At 39.6% G+C, this 27,924-nt stretch overlaps 1 protein-coding gene across 3 annotated transcripts in view; it reads left to right on the top strand.

The window, feature by feature from the left end:
• LOC134804898 (peripheral plasma membrane protein CASK) overlaps positions 1 to 27,924 on the top strand; it is a 316,704-nt gene that overhangs the window by 267,642 nt on the left and 21,138 nt on the right. For all 3 annotated transcript variants that reach the window (XM_063778215.1, XM_063778224.1, XM_063778232.1), the window contains exons 11-12: positions 7,079 to 7,270; positions 25,397 to 25,561. In XM_063778215.1, the coding sequence (XP_063634285.1) occupies positions 7,079 to 7,270; positions 25,397 to 25,561 (357 nt within the window). The remainder of the gene's footprint in view (positions 1 to 7,078; positions 7,271 to 25,396; positions 25,562 to 27,924) is intronic.

Here is a 27,924-nt window from a genome sequence, read left to right as displayed (position 1 = left end):
TTGTATTAATTATGCTTATCTTTATTTATAATTTTAGCAGTTCCAAGCAATAGTAACACAAAATGCACCATTCATTAATTACGTAAGACAATTTTTGCTAGCTTTTGACCCCCTCCCAACCCTATGTAAGAAATAATAAGAATAGGCTGACCCCGTCCAGCCACCAATATAATTTATTTTCAAAAAAATATTTTTATGAATGTTTATTTGTACCTGTACAAAGGTACTTGAGCTCGTTTAAGCTAACTCTGCACCGTGTTTGATAGCATAGAGTGTGGAAGTATTATTTTAAACGTTTACTGAATATTTATTATTAAAAAATATTTTTATTGACGCAAATTGTAAATAGATTTTTATTATTACTAAGCGTATTTACTTTGTAAATTCATACTCTTTAAGTATAATATTGTGAAATGCTGACTTACCTCATGTTACATTATGGTTAATAAACAAACTAAACTAAACTAAACGTCATAAATTCATAGAAATTAAAAAAAAATATCGCATCTTTGTGATCTTACTTAAGAACTATGAAAACCCCCTCCCACCCCCTTGTAAGAAAAAATAAGATATGTTCGACCCCCCTCCACCCAAAATCCTCTTACGTAATAAATGAATGGCGCCAAAACTGTATCTCGAACTGAAAATACCCGATTTAAGTTTGCTAACACAACATGACTAATCATCACATCGTCAGCGTCACAAAACATACGAGTAAATTGACCTCCGCAGTAAATATACAGCAAGATTGATTGTTCTAGTAGGTATTCACAAAAACTTAATTGCTAAAATGGGAATCAAACCAAGTGAAGCGAGGTGGGTTGAATCCAAAATTGTACCCACTTTGGTATTCATCGTTGTTAATGGCGTAAGCGCCATCGACATTATTAAACTTGAAAACACCACATAGGTATCGTATTGTCTGAATTGTCTGAATACCCACAACACAAGCCTTCTTAAGTAGTCAATTTGTATAAGAATGTCCAATATTTATTTATTACTAACGCCATCTGTTAGAGAAAGAAATAATTAACATTAGCACGAATGTTAATTCATCATTTTGCCAACAGATGGCGCTAGTAGTAATACAAAGTGTTATTACTTTATTTTATTTTTTTAGGTTTATAAAATGATATTTTTATGTTTGATAACACATCTAGACATGAATTTAAATTACTATGTTAAATTTCAAACCTAACAGTGCAGTAGTTTTTCCGTAAAGTGTACCACAAGAATGCATAGTTCGTCGATTAGTGATAGGGCTCGCTTCGCTCGCCCTAACTAGCTCCGGCTTGCCTTACGCATATGGTGGGCTCTATACACTATTAAAAATTACATATAAGTTTTTCTTTGATTAAATCCTAAGTTCTTGCTTGGAAATCATAGTATAACCTTATTAGGAATATATTGTTCGATATTACAGTTCCTAGATCTTAGATGAATGAATTGCAAATATATATTAGATTTCACTTTGTAGAACGATACCTACTTGATAAATACTATGAAAATCCGATAAACACCGATATAGATATGGAAACATGAACTGACACAAGATGTGAATGTGAGAATTGATTACTGCCCCTTGCTAGCTTTAAACCCTGTACGAGTACCTAAGTGGATATTTACGAATGCAGGAGGTCTCTTAGACACGTTCCGTACCTAATATATTTGAGAATAGTTGTACCTACACACAAGCACTGATTCAAACACAAGTATGAAGCGCTTTGAGGCATGACGGAATTTGATTTCATTACACGAGTTGTATTTGCAATGGCTGGAGTTGCTTTGACGGTTCATTAAACCACGTTAGCGCATTCGATTCCGTCTATCTAGCATATGCTGGAGATGGAGGTGATTTCGTGATTGGCGGTGACGCTAACCAGATTACGCAAGGCCACAATGGCTATGCTAAATTTTAATAGCCCTTTTACACAAAGTCAAGGCAAAAATTGATATGGTTTTATTCAATACACTGGGTTATAACTAGGATTACCTATGTATATTTCTTAGACGATGCCAATGTTGGACCAGCTTTAGTGAATTGCTTCGGTAACTGGCAACGTGTACTTACACCTTTTACTCGTACTATATCCGAGTGACCAAAAAAGCAGAGTATCTTTGTATATTTTAATATGATTTTATTTAAATACCTATTTTATTATTATGGCCAAACTGAGACTTGCACGCTTTTACAATTCACTGCATTATCTAAACGAGTTTTAAACTTATCTTTTCGCGCATTCATCTACTTGTTAAGTACTTTGAATACCTAATGAAGATGAAAACAAAAAGCGGCTAAGATATATACTGTCAACTCGGGACGATTTATCATGTAGTTTTAAGATTTATGATGTATGTAGTTAAGTAGTGGTTACTGGTTGACGTAGTACAAGTTACTAAATATTTTGTTTATTGTTAAGTAGAAACTGCTTCGTGACTCTGACTGTGTAGAACTCGTTAATTTTGACCTCCAACTCCTCAGTCCTCTTCCACTCCACGTGACAAACTAGTTACCTACCCTATATGTTAATATTGGGTCTAAACTAAAGTATTTGTGTGCCAAATAGGGTTTCGTTTTAATATCAAATAAACTGTTTCGACACTTCTGCTCATATGTTTACAAAGGCTAATATTTATCGTAGTTATATTTTAAGCCAATCTAACATCAAAAAACCAATATTTTGATTTCAGCAGAAGATACCTAACCAACATACTTACGTGAAATGCTCAATTTGCGTTTACAAAACGAAAGCCTAGTATAGTACTGTAATATGTATCTTTACTAAGCAAACAAACTGGTATCAAATAACCCAGTGCCCCAATATGACTAGGTACAGCCGGAATGACGATGGCATGTTCCTACATAGGGGATTTTAAATGAAAAATATCCGGTCATCGGTTCGATCAGATGCCAACCGCCGTACCGCGCTATTGGAATTTATTTTTGGGCGACAACGCTATTCTTAAAGATTACCATTAAATATACTTTCACATTATGTGAATCTCGTTTACTCTTTAGTCAACTAGGAACCCTTATAGTTGTGTAACCCCATGTTCATGTGAAAATTTATTTTCTGTCTCTCTGTACATCTGTGGCTTAGCTCACTGACCGTCAGTGCTTAAAAATGCAATTTGGCATGGGTATATAAATCAACCACGCCTACAAAACGGTAACTTAAAAATTAGATCTTCCCAAGATAACTTTGACGATGTGAAATCAATGTAAGAGCCTGAAAAATAAGTTGCAAATCAGCAGATTTCGACAAGCGTAGGTATCCAATATTCATACGACAGAAGTAAAAAAATCCCTTATGAATATTTATGCCTACGAAACCATTGTCTCGATGGACCCAAAATCTCCATAAAAAAGTGTCTAAGGAAAAACAGGTCGTATAGTTTTCGGGTTGGCTCTAAAATTCGTAAAAGTTGTCAGAAGGAGTTTAGAAAACCTATAACATACACTCCTGAAGTTGCAAGTTCTCATATGCCACATCAATCATAACATATACCTACGAGTAATTCATTCATTCATAATAAATAATATATCTGCTTATGCTTACATATACATACAGTATTGTTTATACAACGATATATTATAAATTATAAATGAAAGATACGAAACGTTCACCAAATAGACGTACTCTCGTCTATACATATTTCAACAAAGCCAAGGATTAACTTGTTTCGTCTATATAATCTGATGCTTTCAGAATGCAACTCTCTCATTATCATATGAATACATTTGGTGAGAAGCATTAGCCACAATGTAATTAATTTCTCTCGTGCTGAGATAGCTCGAGCAATGTTTAAGCATGAAAGCATATATTTAGGATTAGGGTTTGTTAAATTAGTATTCTGAATTAATTAAAATTAGTATTTTATTTATGGGTTGTGCTCGCAGGTATGCATTTTTATTCCTTACTAGACGGACCCGCAGCTCCGCTCGCGTAAATGAAATAAAGAGTTCGTCTTATGTTTAGTTAAATACCGACATTATTATGTATTCAACCCTGCCATGGTTTAAAACTATGATAGGGATTTCTTATTTGTAGCTGTTATTTGGATAACTCAATTCGCAAATTTGTCAAAAAATGATGTGATTTGATAAAAGGCAAGATTGTATTTTTTCATCTACACGTATTTATTTAAAACTTGTTTCAAGATAAAATTATTATTTGTTCTATAAGCCTAGTTGCAAAAACGTTCATTAGATTAATTTTCGCCTTAAGACGAATATGGACGACCACCGCCCTTAAATCGCCTTTTCATACAAACATAGGTAGTGTAGTCCTCTCGGTCTTGCGATAGCTCTCGCCAGTCGCCATGGCCGAGGTTGAGCAGGTCTTGAGCAACTACGTCGTTTCAGCGGTACCTAGGACGTCCACTCGGGCGTCTCCCATTTTGTTGTCCCAAGTACCTGCGCTCTCTTCACGGCACGATCCTCTCCCATTCTCTCTAAGTGTCCGAGCCACCACTGAATTTAGCCGCTTTTGTCTCTCAATATTTCGCCACTATATCGGACCACATCCTTATTTCTATGGCAACAAAATTATATTACGATATTTGGCTGACTGCTGACTGTACATTTGCTTATTTTTATCAGGTCGCTCAATAATATCTGAACATGCACTTTAATCTATCTACCTACATAACTTACTATCAACTTTGTATTTTTGGCCCATCTCAGCATTCTTAGCCCGTTCCCCGGACGAATGGCAATGTTTGCCGAAGCCGTGAAAGTCAATCTGAATAATATAACTCAAAAATAAATTTAAAACAACAAAATACAAATTGATAATAATAATATAGCAATTACTTTGATTGATAAGAATGATAAGTCATATATGACATAAATCACTCGTATGGGCTCTATAGACTGTGGTTGAGGTTGACAGCACTTTTTATTTTACTTCGTGTAAAAAAACTCAGAAATACCTGTACCTATACCAACATGACAAACATAATTTAGTTTACTTTAACTTACGGATTATTTGGTCTAATCTGTAGCACCGCCAAACGAAAGCAACCGAGAGTTGCCGAGAAATGGCCGATGTCGTAAAATGAAGATTGTTATGAAAATTTATTTTCCTTATTGTAAATTAAATACGCATCGGAAGCGATAGTTTTTATGCTCTAGTTCTATTCCCATATGTAGATAATTGATTTGAACAGGTTTTTCTTATCATACGTGTGTCGTATTCGAGAAACGTGTCAAAAATTAGAAATTTGTAAGGCGCCATCTCGCTTCTTCCCTCGTTTTTTATCCCGTTCTGGTTTTTCAATTTTATATATATGATTATTATTAATCAATTGTTTCCTGATTTCATGAGTAATGTTTGTATACCTACAGACACCTACCTGTACCTACCTATAACTACCTGTTGAAGAATTAGAGCGAGTAATCTAAAAAATATTACCACGATGTCAATTTAAGTAGGTACAAAGTACACACAGCCGCAATATTATATTGCATAACTAGTTTTTGAAATCTCGTTTAAGATGTTTTAGCCAACAATTGCCTTTTTGTCCACCGAGAATACAAGCTTCATAATTCGGTTGAAAGAGATTACCTACAGGACAATGCTGATTAAAATGAATTCGACATAATAAAGGCAAGCATGCCTGTCAGTCAGTGATCTACATTTAGGGTAAACCTCGATGTCTGTGATGTGGTCTGCTCAAAGAGATATACATACGTTCAGTGCTGCTAACACTTAAATCTACACCAGCTTATTGTTAGCTTGTCGCGATTCCGGAATATTTGGCATCTATTTACTATGTTATCTCAGGGTTCAATCCCAACGTTTTAACTCGGTACTCGGATAAACGATTGTCAACTGTTTGTTCGATTTGACATACGTTTATAATTTATAATTAAAGCCATATTTAAAACTTCACATTGTTGGTTGTTATTAACTTATTATGACTACATTTATTAGTCCTTTACAGGAAGTATGAGCTATCACCGTTCTTGAGTTACACCCTTCTGACAGACAGACGGACAGCGGAGGCTTAGGATTCCTGGTTCCATTTGTCACCCAACAGCCTTGGTCCGTTCTTTATAGAGTCGTACCCAAATATTATTTACACTCGCACCCTACTCTTATCTATACGTCTATTATTCAGTCACATATTTATTGCTTGTACCTACAAAGAAATGCTGTTGCCTTTTTGGCAGTGCTCCTATTAGGTAACTTTTAATTTACGAGGGTAGAGCTTACTTACGAAAAGGTACAAAAGCTATGCAGTATTTGTAAAAGCATTGCCGCAAACACTAGAGCAGATAATTTATTTGCCGTGTTGTGACTGTGTTGTATCAATGAAACACTGTGTATCAACTTATTATGTGCTTTGACAACTTATTATGTCATTGGCAACCTTAGCAAGGAGATAACAGTTCCCATAATTAATACTTTTTATATATTCCCTTATGTCAACTTGACCCTTAATCGGCTGAAGATGCCCTTATCGATTGCTATCGTAACTTAAAACTAAACTCGAATTAAGTAAATTTAAAAAAGAGATTCCAGGGAAACCTGTTTTACAGATACGTACGAAGTTTTGTGGTGTTGTATTCTGTTAGCTCTAACGACTTTGTGATAGGTAGCTTTAATTTTGTTGGATTTGAAGCGGAATGTTTATCAAATTGAATAAGTTTTTTTATTACTACGTACATACTTCTCTCGATCAATGTAGGTTTAGTGTTTGAACTGTTAGCTCTTCAGGCCTGGTTGACGTTGTCATCCATTCCGAAAACAACATATTAATCCACCATATTAAAGGTACGCTGACCTAACCCAAACTATTCTGGCCCCGTAGACAACATGCCAATCGCTAACGCTCCGTAGCGAACGAAACGCAACTATCACTGTCACACTAATATGGAGAAGTAATAGAGATACACAAAGCGATTCGATAGCGAAGCGCAAGCGATTGCCACCTTGGCTACTTAGGCGGGCAGTTAGTTGCCTGAATACGTGTCTACATATTTCAACTTTTATCGCCACTCCTACTTATAACTACAATAAAATCTAATATAGAGAACAATCGGTGTAACAAGTATAATGTATTGTTGCAGGCCCTACTGCAGGCCCACGATGTGGTGGCGCGCGAGGTGTACGGCGAGGAGTCTCTGCGCGCCTCGCCGCCGCCGGTCAACGGGCGCACCACGGCGCCGCCGCCCGAGGACGACGAGGACACCGAGCCCGAGTTCGAGAACGTGACCAGGGTGCGCCTCGTGCAGTTCCAGAAGAACACTGACGAGCCTATGGTAACACATTACCTACCTATATATTTTTTACTAGCGTTTGCCCGCGACTTCGTCTGCGTGGAATTAGTGACAGCAGCTAAAGTAGGTATAGCGCCTGGATAATGCTAATAGCAGTCATTCAATTCGCGCATTGCTTACTTCAATTATTAGGCAATTCATTAACTCTTTCAATTCCACCCCCCCTTTGCATGTCCTTCCCCGGGACTCAAACTATCTCTATACCAAATTTCAACTAAATCTATTCAGCGGCTTAAGCGTGAAGAAGTAACAGACAGACTGACAGACACTCTTTCGCCTTTATAATATTAGTATGGATTTGTACGACCGATTGTAAACTTTGCTTTTGCCTTTCACTACTTACTGAAAAAAGTGATATGATATCTGAATGATTTCATTTAATTATCGTGTGTCTCACACGCGCCATCAATCGCAATCATGTACGGACAAGTACGAGCGAAATGCACGATAACTAAATGGCATCATTTGCGTTCGAATTGGCCTGTGTGATGTTGTGTTGTAGTTGCATAATAGCTGGTTTGTTAGTGCACGACACCTTGCACTTTAAGACTATGCGCTGAAACTTGACACAGTTGATTCTTAGCTGGTCATGAGCAGATACAGACCGGGAGCCGTCGAGAGCCACCTCTCATTTAGTGGGGGGGAGGGGGGAAGTTCGACGCTGCCGCGCTTCACTTGCAGCAACATTTCTCTAAAACTATAGCTATTAGGGCATGCAATATATCATTTCGGATAAATTGAGGATGAGGAATCTATTTTTAGAGCAAAAACAATGCACTTTCTAACAAAAAAAACCGGGCAAGTGCGAGTCGGACTCGCACACGACCTAGCGAAAAAGTTTGTCCGTTTACGAGTTATTTACGAAAAACTAAAAAAAAAACTATTGTAGAACAAATTGTAAGTAACTTTCCCACCTTAATAATATTTTGCATTGAGATCACTCTGACCCACGCTTAATATTATTTTTTATCTCCCATTTATCAACAGATTTGTATAAAAAACTATATATTTTCTTAAACGTAATAAGTGTAGCTTTACGACTGTATTTTTTGTTTTCAGATTCCTGCTACACTTTAAATAAAATTGGTGATTATAAAAAAACCGGGCAAGTGCGAGTCGGACTCGCGCACGAAGGGTTCCGTACCATAATGCAAAAAAAAAATCAAAAAAAAAGCAAAAAAAAAACGGTCACCCATCCAAATACTGACCACTCCCGACGTTGCTTAACTTTGGTCAAAAATCACGTTTGTTGTATGGGAGCCCCATTTAAATCTTTATTTTATTCTGTTTTTAGTATTTGTTGTTATAGCGGCAACAGAAATACATCATCTGTGAAAATTTCAACTGTCTAACTATCACGGTTCGTGAGATACAGCCTGGTGACAGACAGACGGACGGACGGACGGACGGACGGACGGAAAGCGAAGTCTTAGTAATAGGGTCCCGTTTTACCCTTTGGGTACGGAACCCTAAAAATCAAAAATTTGTTTTTTAGTCTTTTCTCCTTTATTCTTTTTTTTTGTTAGAAAGTGCATTGTTTTTGTTCTAAAAATAGATTCCTCATCCTCAATTTATCCGAAAATGATATATTACAAGCCCTAATAGCTATAGTTTAGTTTTAGTTTTAGAAATGTTGCTGCAAGTGAAGCGCGGCAGCGTCGAACTCCCCCCCTCCCCCCCACTAAATGAGAGGTGGCTCTCGACGGCTCCCGGTCTGTATCTGCTCAAGACCAGCTAAGAATCAACTGTGCCAAGTTTCAGCGCATAGTCTCAAAGTGCAAGGTCCCCATACAACGGTGTGCACTAACAAACCAGCTATAACACGTTACGGAACTTCGTAGCTACGGCGTAGCGCTCGTAGCGTTGATTTTATTTATACTGATATGACATTACTCTTAGTGCACTGCGACAATTTCTGTAATTGTTTTTAATCTTGTTGATAGTAAAATATAATTCTTCTTCTTCTACCTAGCGTTATCCCGGCCTTTGCCAGGGTCCGCTCTCCTACTTGCTTTCCTCCACTTTGCGCGATCCTGGGCGTCATCTCGTGTGAGCCCGTTCACGCTCATATCTGCTTTCACGACATCGAGCCATCGCTTTTTTGGTCTGCCTTGGGGTCGGGGGCCGTCAAGGGCTAGGTTAAGGCATATGTTATAGTAAAATACACCGTGTTTTTTTTGATTTCCGTTAATTTCAAGGGTGCATTCCTGAGCTTAAATCAAGTAACTTTCTCAAAGACACCGATGTTCTAATTAAGTCCATTTCGGAGATAATCCTAAATTTATTTTTTTCCTATAAGGCCTCTACAAGCGTGTACACTTGCCTTAGGGCCGGCTTACATATTGATTAGTGTTTAGAATGAGTTCATACATTTGCTACTAAACTTAAGTACAATCTCGGTCGATTGATGTACGAAATGACATTGATATGTCACAGATTTCAATTGTTTGGTTGAGTTAAATGTAATGCCCGTGTTACAACAACGCTATATGCTACATTTAATTACTTTTTAAACAAAAAAAAACAAAAAAGAAAACAAATAAAATTTTTTTTTTTTGAAAATTAACTATGCCATTTAGTTCTTATAAACGTACTTAACTATACCCCGAAGTTAACGGAATTCAATAAAAACACGGTGTATAATTAAATGTAATTTTTGACAAATAATATAATAGATTTCTATCAAATTATTTTGAACACGTAGTGCATCACTTTATAATCACCTATCTCTTAAATTACCTACTAACTGGCACGAAACGCCGATGAACGTTATTATTTTTTCACATCACCTAATCAGAAAATGGATTTTTCACATCACCTATTCGAAAAAGGGCTCTTTCTTCCCCGCTAGGAGGGATGAAAGTGGCACTTTTCTTCCCTGCTAGTAGGGATCAAAGTTGTACTTTTCTGTTCTAGGACACATTTTTTTTCATTTTTACATACAATTTTTTTAGCTTAAATAGTGTTTTGATACATGATAATTTACTCATTTATTTATTTTTTTATTTTCCTCATAGTTGATGTGAAAAGCGGTAGGTATGTGTCACACGGTATCAAAATTATTTCGTCTTGGGCGTTAACACTTGAATCCCTCATTACGCTCAGGATTCTACTTTAGAATCCCTCACTACGTTCGGGATTCTATTGTAGAATCCATCGCTTCATTCAGGATTCAATGTACGCCCTTGACGGAAATATATCATTTTGATCCCTTGTAACACAAACTACTATTAATAAAACACATTTATTTAAAAAGTTCAAAAAAAGGCATCGTGGCAATATACTGAGTATGGGTGTCGAAACAGCTATGAAAATAGGCAGTCTATTTTCATAAATGCCATGACAGGACACGAGCGGAACGAATGACACGCGCCATATATTCCAAAATATAAACATAAGCTAAGAACACGTCGACTCGGGAACGCCTGCCCGCGAGGATGGCTTTGTTTTAGCCTTTATTTATACCTACACTTGAGCAATATCGCATACGCGGAGGCACTAACAGTGCCTCTACTTGTAAAATCTGAAATTTTGTTGAACTATCTACCTAAATAGTTAATTAATACTTTGGATTTCTCAGTTACCTATTTATAGTAATTAGTAACTGATGGCCCTTCAATTTAAATCAAAGCCTATTAAAAAATAGTCATTCCGCTTTTTCAAAAAACTGATAGTTAAAATGTGTTTTTCTTTAAAGCCCTCCTAGCTTTGTGTCCATCACAGCATTACTACATATATATGTCATTGAATCAGAAAGAAATACTGCGTATTGTACTCATTCCATGCAAGTAACAAGAATAATATGTATGTGATGTGACATATATATGAGACAAGGACGAACGAATTTGAACATTTTAACTAAAGTAAATACCTAGTCATAGATTTTATGTTAACTTCTCTCGAGTGCAGTAGTGTGAATGTGGAGTGTAGACTGTAACTTTTGGTGAAGGGGTTCGTTGGGTGAAGCGTAGAAACTCGCCGCTGGAACGCGCTGGCCGCTGTGCTGTCTCGAAGTCCGCTATACCTCCATTTACCGGTATATGTGTTGTGTGAAATAAAAACACATATGTATGATTTTAATTACTGGAGAGTGTTCAGGCAAGTGATAGAGTTAAGCTCTCTGAGTTCTCTGAATAAGCTACAAACGGCTCGGGTTTATATAGGAATGGCCGGGCGGTATGTATCTCTGAACTAATGGATATTATATGCAGAGTAAGTTTTATTTATTTCTGCCAATCTCGTTAATTATAAGCACGTATGAAAGGAGCACGAATCCTAGACTTATAAATAGATACAATATTAAGCACGTATGAAAGGAGCATGAATCCTAGACTTATAACTAGTGTTTGAATAAATAATAAAGAATAAAGAACTAGATATAAAACATTCCACGCAATTCATTTAACATAATATACGAGCACAAAGTAAAACATGATATACAAAAGTAAAAATAGCAACCTAAACGTAAAGACTAATTTAACACATGCGTGAACCCTAATAGCTATTTACGACAGTCTCCCCCACGTGTGTCAACACCGTCTTCATGCGCGGAGTAAATGGGGATAAGTCTAGAAACTGGGCGGCGGACGTCACCTGCGCGTGTGCGAACAATGGCCACTCTCACATGACCATCTGGGCCAGGAAATAGCTGGGCGATTACGCCTCTGGGCCACGTTCCTCGTGGCATGGAGCTATCCGCAATGATGACTACGTCACCTTCATGCAGTTTCTTCACGTTTTGATGAGCACCGGGCCTGGGGAGGAGGCTGGGTCGGTATTCCCGCTGCCAGCGCCTCCAAAATTGGTCGGCTAGCGTTTGCGCTGTTTTCCACGAAGAGAGTGACATAGTTGCGTCTGTGAAGACACCCAGTGGCGACATGGCACTTGATCGACCGATAAGAAAGTGATTCGGCGTCAGGGCTTCGATGTCTAAATCTGGATTCACTGGTGTCAGCGGTCTGGAATTGACTATGTGCTCTGATTCTAGCAGTAAAGTATGTAGAACTTCTTCGTGGGGTGCTCTTTCTTTCAGTACTACTTTTAATGCGGTTTTAACGCTGCCCACGAGCCGTTCCCAGGCACCGCCAGCGGAGGGGTTGCCAGGTGGAATTTTCTTCCATTTTATGGCTCGCTCGGTCAAGAAGGGCTTGAGACTGTCGGACAGCGTGTTTTTGGCCTCTGCCAGTTCTCTTTCCGCGCCGTGGAAGTTGGTGGCGTTGTCGGAATAGAGAACTGTAGGCGTGCCGCGTCGCGCTATCATTCGGCGTAGCGACAGTATCATGGAGGATGCCGAAAGTGAGGCGGCAAGCTCCAGATGTACAGCGCGAGTCGTGAGGCATGTGTATAGTACACCCCACCTTTTCTCGCGGCGGCGGCCTATAGTTATGTGCATGGGGCAAACAGGTCTACGGCTGCAGCGTTAAACGGCGGCTGATTCGCTTTTAGCCTTTCTGGCGGCAAGTCACCTATGGGAACTTTGATTGGCGTTCCCCTATAGGTTCTGCACCATTGGCATTTATTCGTTATATAGCGAATGCTACCGCGCAGCCCGATAATGTAGTACCTTTGTTTCAACTCGTTGATGACGGTCGCGTGGTTGCCGTGATTGTAGAGTGCATGAAAATGCTGTACTAATAACTTGACGAAATCTTCTTTCGCATGTAAAACAGGCATGTGCGTGTTTTTATCGATTCTAGCATTTAGTACGATGATTCCGTTTTTGTCAAGTTGTACAGCGATTTTGTATAGCGGAGATTTCTTCAGGAGTGGCCGCCCAGTTTCCAGAAGCTTGATTTCCTCCGGAAATGCAGCATGTTGACTCCGTCGGATTAGCAATATCTCTGCTAAATCTAAGTGCCCCTTATTTATCTCTATGTCTGTTTTCTTAGCGAACAATGCGGCTTTGAAAACCTCGGCGGCAACCAGAATACTAGCGGTGGCGCGAACTAATCGCACGAACTTTGAGAACCTACATACCTCCGGCAGGTAACTAAAACCTATTCTCCGCAACGCCTACCGAGCATACGAGTTTATTAACGCGTTCCTCGCCCGTATCGGCGACGGGCGTAGGCACTTTTTCGGTCGGCCAATGCTCTTTGGATTTACGTATAAAATCGGGCCCTATGAACCATCGGTGGTTCACTCCGAATTGCGCAGGTACTCCACGAGTCGCGTCGTCAGCCACGTTAGCTGCACTAGGCACCCAGCGCCAGTTGGCGGGGGTGGTAGTGTTCTCGATTTCTGCTAACCTATGTGCTACGAACGTTTTATACCTACGTGGGTCCGAACGTATCCACGTGAGCGCCGTTTTAGAGTCAGACCAAAAATACCTGTCCTTTATTACGTAATCTGACTCCTTGACTATGGTTTCCGCTAATCTAGTAGCTAGTACGCAGCTCTGCAATTCCATCCTCGGAATGCTAACTACCCGGAGAGGCGAAACGCGGGCCTTAGCGGCCACTAACGCGGAGGTTCTAGTCCCCTCGGGGTTGACGTTAACTAAATACACGGCCGCGGCATATATTTTTTCGCTCGCGTCGCAAAAAACATGCATATATGCCTCCCTATTGAATGCGGGCACGTGTCGCGGAATTTCTAAGTCTCGTAATTGTTGTACGTTATCAATGAACGATCGCCACGCGGGTGCGAGTGAGACGGGTATAGGCGAGTCCCAATCGATTCCTGTCCTCCATATCTCTTGCATTAACGCCTTACCTAAGACGGAGACGGGGCTCACATAACCGATCGGATCAAATATCGACATCGCGCTACTTGTTACCTGTCGTTTTGTAGGTAATTTCTGACCGTTAAGTACGTCTTCGGGCGTATTACGAAAGTTTACGTTGAAACCTAAGGTGTCACGTTTGTGATTCCATTTCAAACCTAAGGTACGTTCGCTCTCGTTCGCGCCTAACAGCGACGTTTCCTGATTGCTATTAACTACGTCAGCAATTACCGCAGGATGGTTCGATGCGAACCCGCGAAGCTCGAATGACGCGCGCATATTCAGCTCGTAAACTTCGTTTACTACGCGTCTCGCGTCCTCTTCAGACGTATCGAGGGCGATCAACATGTCGTCCATGTACGTATTCTTTATTGTTTTTTCCGCTGCGATCGGAAATTCTTTACTATGCGATTTTGCGTTTTCGTTTTTGACGTATAGCGCGGTTGTCGGCGACGCTGCCGAACCAAATATAAGCCGCTTCATCCTATATTCTTGCGGTTGGGAGGTACGGTCCTCTCCCCTCCAAACGAAACGTAACGCATCACGATCCTGCTCAATTATTTCGATCTGTAAAAACATCTCTTTGACGTCGGCTATTACCGCGATTTTACCCTCGCGGAAATGCACTAACACGCCGAAAAGTGATTCTAACAGGTCGGGGCCAGCCAACAGCGCGCTATTGAGCGAGCGTCCGTAAGCTGTGGCGGCCGCGTCCCAAACTAATCGCATTTTCCCGCGTTGCGGATGAAAAGTTGGGAAGTGGGCTAGATACCACGTCCGGGGTGCCTCGGGGGGCGGTCGCGAGTCCATTTTCTCCGCGTAACCTTTGTCGAGCAAGTTGTTCATATGCTTTGCATATTCGGCTTTAAGTTTCGCATCGCGGTCTAGCTTTCGTTCTAGACTGTACAGCCGTTTCAATGCTTGCGCTCGGTTATCGGGGAGTTTCTCGTCATCTGACCGCCAAAGTAAGCCCGAGCGATACCTTTGCTCCCCCGGTATCTTTTCGCAGGTGGCTTCTAACAAATCTAGCGCACGTTGGTCGGGGTCGGCCCGAGGTAATTTTTGCGAAACGCCTAATGACTCTATGTCAAAATGTCGTTTCATCAATTGTAAGGCCTCGTCATCCGCGGTATTAGGCCTTGCGTGCCCAACAAATTGTACCGCGGCGCGACGCGTACGGTCTGGTCCATGCAAAACCCATCCTAGCCTGGTTAAACTCGCGACTGGGAGGTTCGGCGGACCGTCTATAATTTGCCGACTAATGATGAGATGCCAGTTATCTTGGCCTATCACGATAGTAGGTACTGCGGGGGGGTAACTTAATTCGTCCGCGATTTTAGATAAATGATCGCATTTATCTACCAAGTCTCGCGGCACGCCCTGCGCTCCTAAACCTATATCGCAAACCGTGTAAGTCTCCATCATTTCCATATGTCGGCTACAAAAACCCCGTATTGCGACTCGTAACGCATACGAATCTGGGTCCCGTACTACCCCAACAAACAATTAGGCGACACTTAGCACTTATTTTATCACCTAAAGACATATAACGGCTGGAGAATAGCTATATACTCTAAGCTTACAGGCTCTGGTGACATCAAGGTCTTTAAGAAGTCCATGTATAGCTTTAAGATCCACAGTAGCCGTTTTGGCCGCTATAATGGATCTTAAGCAGCTAGTGTTATAGCTCAAAGTGAATTCTACCACCTTAACATCTATATGAGTAATAAGCAGCTGCAATTTTCACTTAAGGTTCTAAACAGGCGATAAAAACTCTTTTATAGCTCCGTTACTCGCAATCGCTTCTTAACTCTCTTGTCTCACTTACAGTCGAAAAGAGAAGTTATGAGTCACTTTTATAGATCATGTAGTCGCAGACGGGCGTTATTCAATACCTTAGTACATCTTATAGTGTTATTAGAGTCTTACTTACAACCTAAGCCTATAGCGCCATGTTAATATGACCGATGAATCAATAAGCAAAACAAAAACTGTTAATTAGAACGTAAATACTTAATAAAAATTGATAATTTTACTCAATATAGACATAATGTTAGTATTGTTGTATTTAAAACCGGACTTCACGTATATTGTGTAATTTTGCGAAAATTAAATACGGTGGACCACAATTTAAAAAATATTATATTCAGATAAATATGCAAAGGATCAGAGGCCCTTTAAAATTTTGTTAGTAATACATATAGTTATTGACAGTGTAATTAATTTCGCCATCATAAATCCGCAGATAACACCGGCATCGGTGAACTAAAATAATTATTTGCTTTTATTTATCCGCCATTACATTTCACTTCAAGCTGTCACAGTGCAAGCTTACAAATAATAATACAAAATGGAAACATCTGCAACCAAAGCAGTCAGGGCTAAGGAAAAAATGTGCAATTACCTTCTTGAGTGTTACAAATATTGACTTTAAATGCTAATATACCATCTAAAGCTGAAAGTATCATCTATATAGCTCTACACTACTACTCAAACAGTTAGTAGTCGCTTATTTGGCACCCTTTTAAATCCTAAGTTGTTAATCAACGCTATTACAGCACTACTTTAGCGCTCTTCTACTACAACAGTTTGTAGTCACCTATATGCAACCCATATAGCTCCTAAAGAATTAATTAACACTATTGTAGCTCCACTATACCGCTCTTATGTCTCTTTTTTTATCCCCTAACCCTACTGTAGCACTGTTATAAATCTTACGGTGATAAAATTTGTGCTCAATCCGGGGTTAAAACGGGGTTATAGCCGGCTATAACTCCTATTTTTAGAGTACTAACAACACCTAAAGAGTAAAAAGGCGCTTATATAAATCTCTTGTAACCCTTAAATTTAGCGCCTAATGTTAGTTGGGACACCGCCTATGCCTTCTATCTCTAATGTTTCACCGCGCACACGAGGTGCGATTCTATCCGCAGTTTCATGTAACATCAACGTCATTGCCGCGCCTTCATCGAGTAGCGCGAGGGTTTGGACGGTACCTAACGGTCCCGACACCTCTACTGGCATGATTTTGAGATACGTCTGCGGCAGTTTAACATTGAGTACTGCTTTGCGTGCTGCCGGCGCACTATTACCGTTCGCGGACCCGGCCGCGCTTAAACCGTGTAATAGTTTATTATGTCCGGCTTCGCACTGATTCATGCCACACGCGACATATTTACATCCAAAAAATTTACGGTGATTCGCGCCTAGACATCTAAAGCACAATTTAGCTCCCTTTGCCAAGTCCCAGCGCTCAGATACAGTCGCGGCTAGAAATTTCGAACACTCCCTAACTTCGTGTTCTTTGCCGTTGTTACATATGGCGCACGCTTCGCGCGAGACAGAGACAGACGCTATCTGTCGCTTGGGCTTAGCTCCGGTTGACGCTGGCTTTTTCTTTAAATTGCCATCGCGGTGCTTTACTTGAGCTACGGTCGATTTATTAGTACGCGATCTATTTCCCGTATCACGTGTGTATGACTCGCGGGAATCTGACTCCGAATCCGAACTATAGTCGCGAAGGGACGCGGGACCCAGCGAGAGCGTGGCTCAATCGACTGGGCTCGCGCACAGAGGAAACCGCATTTCGTTCATTTCGCGATCTATCATACGTATCACGGTAGAACGCGGAGTCGCGAGACCTAGAGAGAGCTTGGCTCGATCTTCTGGGTTCGCGCGCAGAGGAAACCGCGTTCACTGCATTCCGTGATCTGTTGGACGGCTTATGTCGGTTTATGCGCTTGGCCGCAGTGCTAATTTCGTTAAGAAACTCGGAAATTGCTACTAACCCGGGTGATTCTACGTTAGACTGCCTGTATTTGGCCCATTCATAGCGCACTATCAGATTCAATTTATCGACGATTTTATTCACGACCTCAGGCGCGTGCAAGTATTTATCTTGACGCAAGGATCTAATGGTGGCGACGGCATTCGCTACATGCGCGGCGAATGAGGTTATATTAGAATTGTCTTCGGATAAACGCGGCATGCGTTTAACGTTATGAATTTCCGTAAGAACAATCTCCTCAGGGTCGCCGAACTGCCGTTCCAGCGCTTCCATTATCTCGTACGGATCCTGAACTGTGTACATTATTGATTTTACGGCCGTCCGAGCTTCGCCCTTAAGTGCGCGCCTAATCCGACTGACGTTATTGACGGCACTAAACATGGGCGACGTATCTTCGAACTCTGCCCTAAATGATATCCACTCGGTGATATCTCCGCCGAATGCAGGTAATTCCGGCGGTTTATGGTACATTGGCGCGTAGGTACCGTGCGGTACCTCTAAAGTGCGCGGGGTTGGTTTGCTAGTCCGATCGACGCCTGCCCGCGGCGGCGGTGGCGCGGTCTGTTTCGGCGGCGGGATTTTAACGTTTTCCTGTGCGATCTCGTGCTGTAACCTCGCTTGTCGTTCTACCCAACTTCTAGTACGTTCTTCGACGGTCGCGTCACTGCTGCCGACAGACTGCGCCTTCAGTTGCGCAACCTGCAGCCGTAAATTTGCAGTGTCGGACTCTGTCTTAGCAACGACTAGACGGGCTTTATGCACCTCGAGCTCGGCCATTAGCACGGCCAATTGATTATCGCGTTCCCTAACCGATTTGCGACTCCTATGTGAATCGCGATTAGACGGCGCCCGCGACGGCGACGGCGGCGCATCGGCGTCTTTATTCACTAGCGTACCTGACCTACTACGATTTACTACCGTGTCATTTAACGTTTCCGAGTGTACCGACTCGTTTCCACCGGTAGTATTCCGGTTGCCACTGGTGCCCTTGCTCCACGTATGGGTCTCGTTGGACGTAGTTTTACCAGACGAGGGGGTAGGGGTGTCCATGTTCGGTGCGGGCGCAGGCGGGCCCTTGGTGCGTGGGCGAAGGCTCCTTGCTTCCTTTTCGGACATCATTCTGGCTGGAACCACTTCACTTTACACACGCGGCGGGTCCCTAACTATATCTGCCTACGCCTGTGTCTGACGTTACCGAGCGCAACGTCAGTGCCCTAAGCGTGGATCCCTCGTGGCACTGAATCTCCCGCAATGGCAAAGTGCAATGCCTAGAACGTTCGATAGCAGTGTGTGGGTATCAACCATGTGACACATGCAACGAAAGTTGCCAGGACACGTGAGCGGAGGACGACCTACGACGCTGCACGGTCCGACCGGCAAGCCGGTAAATGGGGTACGGAAAGGTATTGGGGTTGGGTCTAAACCGAAGCGAACTTCTAGGCTCAGCGCGTCCTTTATTCTGTCTTGCCGTCTGAGTCAAGCAACGTTCGCTTAAAACTCAGCGCGTACTTGTTTCTTTCTTGCTGTCTGAGTTAAGCAATGTCGCTTGAAACTCAGCGCGTACGTTTTTCTATCTTGATGTCTGAGTTAAGCTATGTCGCTTGAAACTCAGCGCGTACGTTTTTCTATCTTCATTCGGCTTCAGAAGGACCAAACTGTGGAGTGTAGACTGTAACTTTTAGTGAAGGGGTTCGTTGGGTGAAGCGTAGAAACTCGCCGCTGGAACGCGCTGGCCGCTGTGCTGTCTCGAAGTCCGCTATACCTCCATTTACCGGTATATGTGTTGTGTGAAATAAAAACACATATGTATGATTTTAATTACTGGAGAGTGTTCAGGCAAGTGATAGAGTTAAGCTCTCTGAGTTCTCTGAATAAGCTACAAACGGCTCGGGTTTATATAGGAATGGCCGGGCGGTATGTATCTCTGAACCAGTGGATATTATATGCAGAGTAAGTTTTATTTATTTCTGCCAATCTCATTAATTATAAGCATGTATGAAAGGAGCACGAATCCTAGACTTATAAATAGATACAATATTAAGCACGTATGAAAGGAGCATGAATCCTAGACTTATAACTAGATATAAAACATTCCACGCAATTCATTTAACATAATATACGAGCACAAAGTAAAACATGATATACAAAAGTAAAAATAGCAACCTAAACGTAAAGACTAATTTAACACATGCATGAACCCTAATAGCTATTTACGACAGTGAATGTAGGTTTTTTTCTAGAATACTATTTCCATAGTAGGTATATTTCAATCTCCTTTCCACTCCGTAAATAAATTATTTTCGGGATCAAAACCCTCCTATCCTATGTCCTTTTCTGGGACTCAAACTGAACTGGTTTAGTGATAAAGCGTGAAAGGGTAACAGACAGACATAGTTACTTTCGCATTTATAATGTTAAGAGTGTGCGCTGCGCAAGCGTACAGTGTAGACGTGTTCCAAAGTTATATTAAAAATCATTTACGCAAGACATACAAATCTCAACTATAACAGTAGTGTACAGTGCATTCAAATTTGTCTAACGAGTGTTGTATACATACATCCTTTCGACTGTGCGCCTGCACCACTGCGCTCAAACAGGTAAACAGCGCCACGGATGTACAATGTACGGTGACCTACTCGCTCGCTCGCCGAATGGAGGCGGCATCAACGATGGAGCCGGCGGTTCTCAACCGAACTTAAGTGCCTTATCTACGGACTATGATAGCCCTCAAATTACGTTTCGAAATAAACGTAAGCTGCATACTGATAATGATGAGATCGTAAACGAGCTATCTGATCTTAGAAAAGAAGTTGCAGAAATGATGATATTTATGAGGACAACCAGTAGCAAACAATCAGAAAATATAAGTAAGCTCTGTAAGGATATTACCGATATAAAAAGCCAGGTAAACACCATAAGCAATAATATGGCTACTATAAGTACAGAGCAAGACAAGCTGCGGACAGATGTGCAACGCCTAGTTGCCTCAACACAAGCCACAGAGGAGAGAATTAAGCTCCTGGAAACTGATATCAACTTACTAAAGTCATCCTCACCTGCATGTACTAACCAAACGCCAATAACCTACGAATCTTACGATAAACTAATTAATGAATGTCAAGAACGAAACATACGAAATAAAAATATCGTTATAGCTGGCATAATAGAATCTACTGCTGAGAACGCCGCAGAACGACTAGAACACGACACACAAGAGGTATTGAAAATTACTAGAATGGTTCTTAACGACTGCCCGGACCCTCAACAAATATTCAGACTAGGTAAATATCAGCCTAGTAAAAATAGAGTCATAAAAGTTTGTTTCGCATCAGAAAATGTAGCAAAACAACTACTCCGTAACAAAAATAATGTGAAGCTAAATACTATAAAAATCTACTCGGACCAGACCCCTTACCAGCGAGAAGTCCTAAAAAAACTGCAGCAGGAACTACAACAGCGAACTGAAAATGGAGAGAGCAACTTACTTATTAAGTACGAAAAAGGGGTACCTAAAATAACTAAGTCACAGCCAAAAAACTCCGCAGCGACGGTAATCAAATCTTGAACCCGTTCAATGACGGTAATATCTCATATCAAATTGCCCATACATATTCAGAAATTAACACCACCAACAGATCAATCAAATGTTTTTATGCTAACGTACGCAGCATAGTCAAACCAGGAAAATTTGACGAGTTGAAATGCATTCTTCAATCCTTTCAATGTGTTATTCATATCATCGCATTGTCCGAAACGTGGATAAAGGATGAGGATGAAGGACGCAGACTTCAGATGCCCGGTTATTGTCACTACTATAATTTCAGAACCAATTCAAGAGGCGGCGGCGTATCCATCTTCGTCCACGAATCTCTGACCCATCATCTTATAGAAGAGCGTTGTGTTAATGATAACCACTTTCTTTGGGTGCACATAAACAAGTATTCTTTGGATGTCGGAATTGTATACAAACCTGAACGAACCAATTCAAATGATTTTCTGGATGAATATGCGCTCCAACTCCAGACAAGAAAGAGAGTCCTAATCTTTGGAGACTTCAATTATGACCTATTGAAATCTAGCTCAACGACTCACAGTTATAAGCAAGTTCTTAAAGAAAACGATATTCAAATTCTGAATAAGATTGACCATGATTTTTGCACACAGGAGACACACACAACGAGGACCATATTGGACCATGTATGTTCAAGCCTTAAACAAAATGACTTCCATCTAGCTATCATAGATTCAGCCATGGCTGATCATAAGCAGATTTTCTTAGAGGTGAAAAAATACCAGCCACGTCCTGCAAGAAAAATACAATATGATGCAGTAGACTACAACAAATTATATGCGACTTACAAGTCTTTACGCGAGGATAATGTAGAGGTGACGTATGAAAATCTGGAAAAAAATATTTCAATTTGTTTATCAAAGTGTAAAACTAAAAAATACAAGTATTTAAACCAACCTCGACAAGAATGGATAAACAAAGATGTCATAGATGCAATACAAAAACGAAATAAGCTGTGGCAGTTGAAAAAATCCAACCCATCTCTCAATAACATAGATGAAGATCTAAAAAAGAAGAAAAGGTCCGTAAAAGAAATCATACAAAAATCAAAAACTACGTACTATCTTAACACTTTTAATGCATGTGCAAAGAAACCCGCGAAGATGTGGAATTTAATAAATAGCCTCTCCATTAATAAAGTCAAAGACGCAACATCACCTACGAGACTTGAAATCAATTCAAAAACTGTTACTGATAGCGCAGAAATATGTGACCATTTTAATCTATACTTCTCTACGATAGGATCAGACTTAGCAAATAAAATACCTGTAATGTACCACACCCATGAGTGTCCTCAAATCACAAATGTCAATGAACTTCGCATATTTGATCCGGTTACTCCGGATGAAGTAGATAAAATAATTAAAAATCTAAAATTAAACTGTAGCTCTGGCATTGACGGAATAACAACTAAATCAATAAAATCTATAAAATTACTAATTATTGATGAACTTACAAATTGCATAAATAAATGTTTCGATCAGGGTACATTCCCTGAGAGTCTTAAAATTGCTAAAGTTACACCAATTTATAAGTCCGGAAGTAAATTGAATCCAGGTAACTATCGACCAATTTCTGTGCTCCCAGTTCTATCAAAAGTCTATGAAAAAGTAATTTACAATCGTCTTAATAAATTCCTAACTTTAAACCAAACACTATCTCCAAAACAATATGGGTTCAGGCAAAAATCAAATACCCTTTCTGCTACAATTGACCTCGTCACACGAATAAAAAATAATATTGACCAAAAGAAAATCGTATTAGGCGTCTTTATTGATTTAAAGAAAGCCTTCGATACGGTGAGCCATCAAATACTACTGCATAAATTAACTAGTATAGGAGTGACTGGCAAAGCTCATGAAGTTCTCAAATCTTATCTGTCAAATCGTTTCCAAATAGTAAAAATAAATGATCAGCAAAGTAGCCTCAAACCTATTATCTACGGCGTCCCCCAAGGTTCCATTTTGGGGCCACTTTTATTTTTAATATATATAAATGACATACAGACTATTGGCCTCAAAGGAGATTTAACACTCTACGCTGATGATACCAGTCTTTTTTACTACGGCTCTTCCATTTCCGAAATTGTAACTGATGTTCAAAACGATCTAGAGCTACTGAACACTTGGTTTCTGCATAATCTACTAACTATTAATATAGATAAGACAAATTACATTATTTTCGCCGCGAAAAACAAAAAGATAGAAGCCTACGCAGATCCCACATTAAATTCTAAACCTATAACAAAAAAGACATCCGAAAAATATCTAGGCTTAATACTGGATAGCAAGCTCACGTGGGAACCACATGTTCAGAAAGTTAAGTCAAAATTATCATCATTAACTGGGGCTCTCCGTGCTGTAGCACGGTGTCTACCTCACAAAGTAAGATATTTAATATATAACACGCTAATTAAGCCGCACATCGATTATCTTATAGAGATATGGGGGGCTACGGCCAAAATACATTTAAAAAAAATACAAACAGCACAAAATAAATTAATTAAAGTTTTATTTAATTATAATTACCTAACTCCTTCCGAGACACTTTATAAAAATACTAAAATATTTAGCATAACACAAGCATATATCTACAATACATGTATACTGGTGCGTAAAATACTGAATAAGGATATCCACACGAATATTAACTTCAAAAAAAAAGACCAAATCCAAAAAATCCAACTACGGAATGCGGATCATCTAGTTTCGCGACCCCCTAGAACCAACTACGGGAAAAAAAGTATTAACTTTGAAGGTGTCAAGTTATACAACAATTTACCGAGAGACATTAAAGACGCTAAGTCTATGGCCAGTTTTAAAAAACAGCTTAAATCCCACATAACTGAAAAAATCGCCCCGTGTATTTAGTAACTACTAACAAAATAATAATTATATAGCTTGAAATAATAAATAAATAAATATACCTATTGCACAAACAAAAACCTAAATATATACATATACACAAAACGACAACAAAATAATATAACTATTCATACCCCCTTTACTATACTATATACTTTGAAACATACTTAATTTAAATTCAAACTTACTTTAAAAAAGAAAAAAAAAATAAAAAAAAAAACATTCAAACTAGGTATGTTTATATATTTATTACAATAGGGAAAACAAAACAAAAAATGTCCACATTTAACTTATGCTTATGTGCACACTCGAGTATGCCGCATCCATCCTAGCGCATCGTCTTATCTGCCTCATACATCGCTGGTTGTGGTGCAGTTAGCAACGTAAAAATATGTTCCGTGCGTTTAGTAATAAGTATCTTGTAATGTATTTCTACCCACTATGAATAACATGTTTTCTTTTTGTGTACACTGTATGCTTAGTCTTAGTTTTAACATGTAAATTTTCTCATGTAAGTGAATCTTGTAATTCTTTATGAGAAATAAAGTTCTTTAAACCTAAACCTAAACCTAATAAGTTTATAGTAGGGATTAGTAGGAATACTTATTAAAAACTAACAAGATGCTATCGTTAGATAAGACTTATATCCAATTTTAACAAAATGTAACATTCACGGTACGTTGATTAGTTACTTGGCGACCTTTGCTAATGTAGGGTTTTGTGTCATCACTGTTATAGTTAGCTACATCAAAGGTCCATTTTGTTTTCTAGAAAGAACAGCTGAAATAGAGATCTTGATGCGGGTAATGATGACTACGTCTTTTGTGGTAATCGTGACTTGGTTTCTAATAAGGTTTAGTTAACTTGCCATAAAGACAAAGTTATGATTGATGAATTACGGGTCTTGGGTGGGTCATTCATTCATTTCTATTCCTGATAGTAAATATATCCGTTAATAATTTCTTTTTGTTCTTGTCTTATTAGCTCCTAACCACATTGATAGACTAAAGTTGCGCAGATACTCGGAACGAATTGCATTAAAAATTAGTGCATTGCACTTGTTTTCTAAATTTTTCTGGTTACTTTGGTGGTGGTTTGAGAAACAGTACATTTTGTTGTAAGTGGTAAACGTTGTTATAAAAGTGTATTTACTTGACTGCAGGGCATAACCCTGAAGCTAGCTGACGACGGAAGATGCATCGTGGCTCGGATCATGCACGGGGGCATGATCCACCGACAGGCCACGTTGCACGTCGGCGACGAGATCAGGGAGATCAACGGCACGCCTGTAGCCAACCAGTCCGTCGCACAACTTCAAAGGATGCTGGTGAGTACTGTGACGTCCAGGCTCCGTTGTGTACTGGGTGATCAAATGAAACAACTGTTATCACTTGTGCACTCCGCCAGCCACCCACTCGCCATGACACTTCTCCACGGAGTGAAGCTAGCGGGTAGTTGCGTCGTACTGTTTATTGTGTAATCGTCACATCTCTCCCTTTTTATAACGATTTATTTATTTTACTTTATATATTTATCATGCAACAATAGTTCAGTTTATCGTATTATCTTATACTCGCTAGGTTAATTTATTTTTCCAATCTAGGTATACTACCACCGGTTCGGAAAGGTTAACCTCAGACCCGAGAAGAACCGGCGTAAGAAACTCGGCGAGGTGTGGATGTATTCATTTTACAACAGTGAAATAATAAATATTTTCCAACACTAGCAAGCCTTTAAATCTGTAAAACTATTATTTTACTTTTACAATTTCTTCTTAGGTGTCAGTCCCTCTCCTTCTCCTATTTGCAGTTTTGAGTTTTTTATTCAATTGCTTATAACTCAAAGATTTACTTTAAACGCCTTAATTACTACATTTTCCTTTTGATGCTTACACATTTCCAGGTATTTCCATTAGCATACAATATAATATTTTACTAATTAATACCTATTTCATGATTTAGGTACAATAACATTGTAAGCTTGCCAAGCGTCTTGGACATTAGTTACTTATTGGCAATAACTGATTGACTCAGTTTTACTTGTCTTGTATGATGTTAATATATATAATGCAATTTAAAATACTTGTAGATAATCCAAGGTCAAATAAAGTAGGAATGTTACTTTCGTTGTAGAGGTACCACGTCAAGTATGATTTTACTTGTGAATAGGTTAAGCAGACAATAATCTATATAAATATATTTATATATTATTAATTTGTTAGGTACCTACTAAGATTTACCTGCCTATTTGACCATTATTATTATTAATTGCATTGCATACATATCTAATTATCGTTCTTTAATTATAATACTTGAATAATATAATCTTGACATCAATTAATCCAAATATTTAGGTATTTCAAACATTTTATTGCTCAAAAAGTAACACAGCAAATATAATATCGAATGTAATATTATTCTATGACGTAACCAATTATCGACCAATTTCAGTGTTGACTGCCATCTCTAAAGTTATAGAAAAATTAATAAATAGTCGTCTTATATCATACCTTAACAAATTTAACATACTCTCCGAAAACCAATTTGGTTTTCGGCAATCCAGATCCACTGAAGATGCTATACTATCTTTAACATCTCTAATTACCGATAAAATTGATAAAGGTAAGAAATGCCTCGCTATATTTTTAGACCTAAAAAAGGCATTCGATACGGTCTCTCTCTCCACTCTTACACAAAAAATGGAACGAATAGGAATAAGAGGTCTGCCTCTCCAATTGCTGAGTGACTACTTGCAGGGGCGTACACAAAGAGTGAAAATAGGAGACTTCATAAGTAACGAAATGGATATAACTTATGGTGTCCCCCAGGGAAGCGTTCTGGGGCCCACGTTGTTTCTTATTTATATCAATGATTTGACGAATCTCAAACTACAACGTGGGCACATCGGCTCTTATGCTGATGACACAGCTATAGTGTTTGATGGAGAATCCTGGCAGTCAGTGTTCAGTAGTGCAGAATTTGGCCTCCGCAGAGTGGCTGTATGGCTTAGAAATAACCTCCTTACGCTCAATGCCAGCAAAACTAATTATATATGTTTCAGTAAATATGACAGCTCGCAACCTAATGTTAACTTAAAACTAAAACTACACATGTGTAACCAAGATGATCCTTCCCCCTGTGAATGCATGGAACTAGAAAAAGTGAAATTTACAAAATATCTAGGTGTACTACTTGACCAGCGCCTCTCATGGCACATGCAACTGGAAAATGTAAACAATAGAATAAGAAAACTTAATTGGATTTTCAAGATTTTTAGATATATAACAACTAAGGAACTACTGAATCAACTGTATATTACATTGGCACAACCTGTCATGAGCTACTGTATTACTGTCTGGGGTGGCGCTGCCAAAACAAAATTTTTAGAGGTGGAGAGAGGGCAACGCTGCCTGCTCAAGGTGATGTACTCAAAACCATACAGGTTTCCTACTAAAGAACTATATCAAATCAGTGACCAATTAACCATCAGGAAGCTGTATGTTTTGAGTACAACACTCAGGCTACACAAAACCCTAGAGTTTAACCCTACAAATGAAACCCGACGACGCAAAAACAATGTTGCCCCCCTATCTAGCTGTAAATCTATGTTTGCCAAAAGGCAATATAAAGCGCAATCGGCATACATATATAATAATGTAAACAAGCAAATTGATATCCATCCACTACTGTT

Source organism: Cydia splendana, chromosome 2, assembly GCF_910591565.1.
Source record: "Cydia splendana chromosome 2, ilCydSple1.2, whole genome shotgun sequence".
In the NCBI taxonomy this organism is placed as follows: domain Eukaryota; kingdom Metazoa; phylum Arthropoda; class Insecta; order Lepidoptera; family Tortricidae; genus Cydia; species Cydia splendana.
Note: the sequence above shows the minus strand (reverse complement) of the source record. Positions and strands in the feature narration are given on the sequence as shown.